Source organism: Cotesia typhae, unplaced genomic scaffold (genome assembly GCF_013202065.1).
Source record: "Cotesia typhae breed Kobodo isofemale line unplaced genomic scaffold, CoteBio_Ctyphae contig_48, whole genome shotgun sequence".
In the NCBI taxonomy this organism is placed as follows: Eukaryota; Metazoa; Arthropoda; class Insecta; order Hymenoptera; family Braconidae; genus Cotesia; species Cotesia typhae.
The window spans coordinates 237,787-246,149 of NW_027423756.1; the positions used below are offsets into that span (position 1 = coordinate 237,787).

At 30.0% G+C, this 8,363-nt stretch overlaps 1 protein-coding gene across 1 annotated transcript; it reads left to right on the plus strand.

Moving 5' to 3' along the window:
* The first annotated feature begins 7,504 nt into the window (after positions 1-7,504).
* LOC141529360 (uncharacterized) lies at positions 7,505-8,028 on the plus strand. Its single transcript, XM_074245863.1, has 2 exons — positions 7,505-7,591; positions 7,681-8,028. Exon 2 carries the CDS (start codon positions 7,690-7,692, stop codon positions 8,026-8,028), a length of 339 nt encoding a protein of 112 aa, XP_074101964.1. The 5' UTR covers positions 7,505-7,591; positions 7,681-7,689.
* Positions 8,029-8,363: the final 335 nt, after the last annotated feature.

Consider the following 8,363-nt stretch of genomic DNA (forward strand, 5'->3'; position numbering starts at 1 on the left):
TATTTGTGAAGTATGGAGGGGAGACGTGAAGCTAGAGGCTCGGACTTAAAAATTGTGACTTCACTTCTCCTCGAGAACCCAAAATCGACGTTATCTCGATCGCGTTATATTTTCTGTTCCTTTTATTTATATATATATATATTTTTTTTTATTCGATGGTAATTGATCAATAAATGTCAAAGCAAATTAAGTTAATCTGTAAACTGAAATTGGTGTTTTATGTAAATTGATTTAAATTTAAATTCCTTTTTCCCGCACTGGAACCGAGTATTTCAATAATCTTGGGCGCATGAACTCTCGTCGGTAATATTCTCAGCTAAATATCAACATCACTAGACGGAGGCATAACAAATCTAAAGGCCAGCACTAAATATTCCGTAAATCACTATACATGGTTGTCGTTTATTTTTAATATATATTTTATAACCACATATTATCATGAAAACAACAATTTAAAATAAGATTGCCAAAACCAAATGCAAAAATTAGTTTACATTTTTCCTTGCTTTTTCCTCTTGTAATAAAACGCATATTCTAAGAGTGTTTAAATATTACCAATTTGGTTAAAAAATGCATATTCGCCTAGAGGATTTATTTGTTGATTATAGTGGTAATCAATATTTCGGACGATCTGAATGATTAATATTTATGTTGACATCTTGATGGGCACTATTGAATAAGTAGTAAACATTGCCACTTTCGTTTAAAAATATTGTAATTGCCATAGTGATTACAATTATTGCTATTATTGTTACTAAGTAATTTATTTAGTGATATTTATTTTATTTACTGTTTTATTAAAGCTAATCCACAGATTCGGTAGAATCTGGGCCAAGTTCCGTTCAAAAATTCCGTTGTAACTGGAACGCCAGACTACCGACTGTGTTTACTGTAAGCATCACGTTTTTTAGAGGTTGCAAATTTATTTTTAATTCTACGGTCCTTTTTTTCCTTAAATTAGTATTATAACGGTAGTTCATACCTTATTTTCCTGATATTAATTGATTATATGCAATTATAACAATTAATCTGCTTAATATTATTAAATTTAATCAGCACAAACTATAGCAACGCAAATATTTCGATCCTGACTTTTTTTCAATGGGCAAAGTGATCTGCCACAGACTAAATAATTCGAGAATGCATAGTAATCCTTCGATAGATGGGAAACTACAATTAAAAAAAAGATATTTCGCAGCTTGGATCTACACTCGCCAGGATGCACTGGAATTCTTTCTACATATACTGTAGCTTCAAGTAAACTCCAATCTTGAAGGGACTCACACACATATGTTCTAATGAACTACGGTGATTCGCTTACAATTACCTTCTTATTTAATTGCTTTGATTTACTTTAAACTTTTATAGAGAAAGTATTAATAAATTCAAATTGAATGTACCTAAAGGTACGGCAAATGAACGATACGGCTCCGGATGTGTACGGAGCAATATAAATTCCCGGGAAATTCAAATTTTACTCGAAAAACTTCGCATGTATACGGAGCCGTATAATAATAATAATAGTAACGATAATACTGAAAATAATAATAATGGTAATACTAAATTAATGACAAAAATAATATGAATAAAAATATTTATCTCTATTCTTATCATGATTGTTATTCAATCATTAATCATTGAATTATTAAATTCAAATTTACAATTTTCTTAATTATAAAAAATTTCAAAGTTACTTAATTTTCTTTTAAAATTTATCTGAAATGGAAAGCTTCTAATTGATAATTTAGTTCATCAATATAAACTATTCTTCGTTTCATACTTATATTTTTTCGTGAAATAAGTTTATATTTTATTTTGAATGATAAGTATTCTTCTTATCACAGAAATAAAAAATGAAAAATAAAAAATTATCTTTTTATTACAAAAATATAAAAATTAAAAAATTAAATTCATCTTTTCATTTTTCAATAGCAAAAGTGCTAGGGAGAAATTTTTTTATGAAAAAATGATTTATTTTTATAAATCAGAATTATTTCGATTCAGACAACGTTGAATATAAATTACGTCCTCGTAACCGCGCGGTTTGAGAAGAAGCGGCACTAAATAATATAAAGGGGTCTGGAGAATTAGGATGAGACGACCTCTAGTGTCGTCAGTAGGTGGACTCGAGTTTCCTCCGAAATAAACTGATTTAATTTGAAATTAATAGTCTCCGATTTATTTAATTAGTAATGCGATACAATTTAATTATCAGGAGGGAAACCGTCGTACAGTGTAATGTTTATCGATTTCTAGAGCAGTACTTAGTTGCTTAATGATATTATGAAAAAGGCCCCGAGTTCCCGATGCAACTCGCTTTTATAGACTCCCCAAGGGACTCGCCCTTGTAGGAGTGGGGTTGCTTATCAGGTTCTCGAAAATATAGAATGTTCTAGACTTTGGAGTTCATGCTTCCTGCGTCATCAGGGTGAGCTGGCTCATCGGTTGATGCCACTCCAGAGTCTAGTCCACGTAATTGTTTGTTGTTGACTTAGGACATTCTTTTCGTGAAACTTTCTGATGTTGCCGCGTACTGTACTCTAGTTTCCCTTTACATTTTATTATACATTTGTGTTATCATTAAGCGTTCCTTGTTGGAATGTTAATGGTAACTTAAAAACAACTTATTTGTTCTACTGCGTGTTGAATCATTGTTAGATAATTCTTAAGTGCTCTAGTATCTACTAGTTATTCTTTACTTATCGTTATGGTCCCTACTTATAGTTCTATAATTATAATCTATTATCTATATCTAATTGTATGTTTTAGTCTAGTTTGTAATATTTGAGATGAGCGATAGTGACATCTGCGAATGCAGGTGAGGACGTAACACGCCCCACCCTCTAGACAAGCGCCCCGCTTGTTCACGCCAGTGGTAATCAATTAATTTATCGCTATTTTTATTGCTCGTCTTGGATTTACATGTACAATTATTTTGCAGATTATGCATAAAGGTTAGCATTTCTTTTGATTTTTATTTGCTAGTGTCATCGTTTGATTTAAAAAAAAATTTTATCTATTTCGTACTGAAATAACTCTGATCTGCGTATTTTTATTAAATAGAGAATAATGAAAAATTATAATTTTTCTATTCTCGGTGTGTTACCTTATGGTTTTACAACATTTGTAACTATATCGATCTATTTCTAACTTATCTACGGTTAATTTTTCCTTTTGTAGTCTTTTCTGTTTTAAATGGTTACTGTTAAAAGTATATTAAAAAAATTATTTTCTAGTCATGTTTTATTTAATTTGTTTTTCTACGCGTTTTTCGTTCAGGTATATTTTACATTTTTGTTTTACGTGTCATTTTTCTGTCACTATATTTACTCAATATTTCCAATGGTCATTTCACCTGGACTCCTAATTACTTTAATCCGTTTATCTCCCGTACATACTTTTGCGTCTAGCTTGAAGAGTTTTTGAGGAAGGAAAAAAAAATTATTTTTGCTATATAAAAATGAAATAATATTTTGTGAGGAGAGAGAAGGAAGAAAAGGGAAAGAAAGAGACGAGAAGAGAAAAAAAAATATAATTTTGTTCATGGATGTAACTAGTTTGTTATCTAAAAGGAATGATTATTTAGGGGGACAGAGGAAACGTATGTTTTCCTGCAGGATTGATTATTCTTTGAGGGAAAGAAAAAAAATTTTAAAGAAAAAAATAGAATGTAGTAATTTTTGGAGGAAAAACAAATGATTTGCTTTTTAGCTTTATATTAAAAAAATTGTTTTAACTATAATTGGAGGGAAAAAAAAAAAGTATATAAGAGAGAAAGGAAAAGAAGCGAAGAAAAAAATTTGTATTATTCAATTTATTTGCGGGATTTCTTTGTCGATTTTCTACAAATTATCTATTTATCCTTTTTCTAATGCGATTATCAATCTAACTTTTAATTATACTCTACTTTTTAATTCTAATTGGGGTATTAAAATATTTTCTGGTTAAGAATATTTTTCTCTCGAGATTTTTATGTACAATAGAGAGAGAGAGAGATAGAGGGAGAGAGAGAGAAAGATCGAGAAAAATATATTTTTACATTACTTATTTATATATTTCTTAAAAATAAGATAAAAAAACTTAAAAAAAAAAGGAATATATTGTTAAAAATTAGTGCTACTTTTATTTTTATTATTTACTATAGAACGATTACTATGTACTTTTTTTTTTTTTTTTTTTTTTGTTGATTAAGTAATTATTTAGTTTTTATCCGAATAATGCGTTTTACTTATAATAGTTATTGTGACTATTTATTTTTAATTGTATTTTATTTTCTTTTAAAGGGATTTGTTTTGTTTTTCTCTATTATCTAGAAGATTTTTTATTTTTACCTCCCTTATACGTATAACGCTCTGTGTTTTATGCGTACGTGTTACGCATGGAGAAAAGTCACCGCCACAGACTGTTCTTTATTATTCACTCTCAACATTTGATCGTTCTCCATTTATTTATTTTAAAAAGAATTTATTAATAATGTACCTTTGAGTTAGCCCCCCTGTCGCATTTTTTAATATTTTGGTAGCAATTTGGGTCATCAAGCCTCTATTTTTGATTGTTCATGTAATTTAACATTTGTTCCTACTTCACATTTTTTATTTGTTGTTTAATTAACATTTTTAATTAGCTGTATGTATGCATTCTAAATATTTGTACTGCGCATGCGTCAACTTTACGTATATAGACTTTTAGCGCGGTCTTTTGAAAATTATAGTGACAAGCACATCTCATGTGTAAAAAATTAAAAAATTTACGAGTGTAATTGTTTAGGAATTACTATTTAATTAATTCAAATAATTAAAAAAAAATTGTTAGACGTCAGCCAATATCAATGTCATTAAGTCAATAAATAAATAACTAATAAATATTCATTTCATTCTAAATTTTTTAAAAATATCGAGAGAATTGTTAATCAATGCATGTATATTTTTTTTTTATTTTCATCAATTCTATTTTCATGAATACTACGAACTATTAAAAAAAGAAAAGAAATCCATAACAATTAACAAAAAATTTCAATACTTTATTAAAATAAAACTTATTATAAAATTATTAATAACTACACGTTGCCCTTTTGTCCTGTGACCTCTATAATTGAAATTACAAGAAAAATACACTTACTTTAATCACTGTGCTGGTCAATATAATTTTCAAAAGTCCGCGCTGAAAGTCTAAACGTAAAGTTGACGCATGCGCAGTGCAAATATTTATAATACAAATATTCAGCTTAATAAAAATGTTAATTAAACAAGAAATAAACAATTTGAAGTTGGAACAAAGGTTTTTTGTACATGAACAACCATAAACAGAGGTTATTCCCATTGGATAGTGTACCATTCTATGATTTTGTGGTCGTTGCCGATAGGTTGCATTGTTATCCAATCAAGTTGATTTCAAATAATTGTAATCTTTAGGTGAAAAGTCTTACAATTATGCGCATGGTGTATTGTGTCATTTACTTACAACAATGTCATAATAACAATAACACTAATAATAAAAATTATGAGACTGAAATTAATTAGATCGGTAATACCAAATTGCGGTTAAAAATATCATTATCATTATTATTACTGAATGAATTATTGTTATTATTAATTTAATGTGTATTAGAGTATTAAATACAAATCAACAACTTTTTTAATTCAAAAAAATGTTAAAATTTTTACTGTATATAAATAAAAATGTAAAATCCCTATTAATAAGATTGTTAATCGCTTTTAACCGCGGAGTTTACGCCGATCAGTCACGTTAAGTTTTTTAATGCTACTAGCTACTATGAAAGAAACAGAATTTCAATTTTTTTATTAGGATTTGATTATCAAAATTAACGAATAAACAACCTATCATATTAGAATAGCTTTGCCTGCATTAATTTATTCATTTATGAATTTTCAATTTTGCGCGGGAAAAATTTAATTTTGAAATTAAGAATGTTAAAATACTTTATAAATACAAAATTTCTAGAACAAACTATCAAACAACATCATATGTGGATGGTTTTCAAACCTATTCTTTCTATTGAATTTCATTTATTAACTAGACTAAATACACAACAGGCTAAAGATTGTCTGAGTTTTACTTTCTTCCTTCAGGCCAGCAGTTCAAGATTTAGGCAATTCTCATTGGATAGTGTACACATTCTACGACTTTGTAGTCGTTGCCTTTAGGTGGCATTGTTATTCAATCGAGCGGATTTCAAATAATTGTAATTTTTAGGCCATAGGTATTACAATTATGCGTATGATGCATTGTCCCCTTTATTAACAATAATGTCATTGTAACAATAACAATAAAGTAGTTAAACAGGGGGGTGCATGCCCACTCGGTAAAACAGATTTGTGGGTTCGTGTCCCACACTGAGCTGGGATCTACATTACCGACTGTAGGTGTTGTCGGCGGTAGATATGTATGTCATTTTGAGGTTATGGGTGATGTTTTTATCGAGGTTATAGGTGGCGCTGGTGGGGAATTCTGCCGCCATCTTACTATCCGCCATTTTTTAAATCTTACTATCCGCCATTTCGAATCCGCCATTTGGTGGCTGCTATCCGCCATTTTGAATTTGAGTTCAACATTTTGAGGTTAAAAAGCATCCTCAACTATTAACCTGCCTTCGGCTCAGCCATAACAGATCAATCGTTCAGGATTACGCATTTGTAGTATGGTATATCCATGTTCTATATATTTAAAATGAAGTTATGTCAACTACTTGCGAGAAGGATTTCACGCAACGCCATCTGGTGACAGCGTGCATTACTTCTAACCGCGCAGTAGAAGATGACTCATTCTGTTCTAGAATTTTCTAACTGCGTAGTAGATGACGTCATCAGACAGGCTTGAACCTGTTCAAGGTCTTATAACTGCGCAGTAGATGACTCATTCTGTTCTAGAATTTTTTGAGTCTGCTATCTGATTTCCGCCATCTGGTGGCTGCTATCTGAGTCTGAAATCCGCCATTTTGAGTCTGCTCTCTGAAATCTGCTATCTGAAATTTACCATCTGGTGGTTGCTATCTGACTCCGCCATTTTGAGTCTGATTTCCGCCATTTCAAATTTTGATTCTGATTTCCTGCATTTTTGTTAAAAAATGCACCTGTGATCTCAGCATCAATAATAGTTGCTTAGATCACAGGTGCATTTCATTGTTTATATTCTGAAAAGATTAATATATTCAAACTGTACGTATGAGGAGTACATGCGAGAAGATACGCCATCTGTCGAGATTTCTGTCTACTTCTAAACAGGTCTGAACCTGTTCAAGGTCACGGTAACTGCGTAGTTCTCTTTGCTTTATTCCTAACTGCGTAGTAGATGACGTCATCATACAGGTCTGAGCCTGTTCAAGGTTGCGTAACTGCACAGTTTTCTTTGTTCTATTTCTAAGTGCGTAGCAGATGACGTCATCAAACCGTTTTTTAGGTAAAGGAGTGGGGGGTAACTGCGTAGTATCCTCTGGCTATAAAAGCAGCGCGCTCAAGCCGTACTTCACAAAAACGAAATACACGTCTCCAGTAAAGTACGAGCTGGTGGTGACTACAAGTTGAAGTACAAGTTCTTGGTGATATACATCTTCTACCTATCAGTATTACTAATCGTAAGTATTCATTTACTGTCTAATCAAAATATGAATTAAATGAAGAATCATTTAATCAACCATTACAATTAATTAAAAAATTTTTACAGCAATCAATCATGGATGTAACCAAGATAAATGAGGTTAATTGTCTTACTGGGATTCTTCCTGTTAAGAAAATGAACGAGTTGGAGTTTAATCGAGAATATAAGATTAACGGTATCAAAGCTATTACAACTGAGTATGGAACTAGGATTGTTGCTAATATAAACGATGAATTTAACATTTATCTACCATCAAGAACTATTCAACATCTAAAAGATGATAACTTCATGAAGAGTTTGAATGAATTAATAGATTCAAACTATCTGTTTCTGCGTTATCATGGTGGAAAATATAATAAATTTGAATTTATTAATTCTAGTCTTGATGTAAAAATGACCAGTGGAATTATTTAATCAAGAAAATATTGGATTTCAATATAAATAATTCATTGTTTTTATTTATAATTCCTCACATTTTTAATTTAAGATTAATATTTATAATTCAAATTCAATAAGTTATACTTAATCATAATTTTTTAAGTTACTTATCATAATGATAGTTATGATAGATAATGATAGTTTGAATTTCGCGCTTCTTGTACTAGAGCCATCTACTATCAGTTTATTCTTAGAGCGTGAAAGCTGTCAATTCATAAATATTAAAAAAATTTTCTAGTTATATATACATGTATAGAATAATACATGACTTTTAATTTAAATAAAAGATAAATAATTATTATTAGTTTATA

What these genes read in the sequence shown, in the direction of transcription:
- LOC141529360 (XM_074245863.1), top strand. Translation starts at nt 7,690, where the DNA reads ATGGATGTAACCAAGATAAATGAGGTTAATTGTCTTACTGGGATTCTT.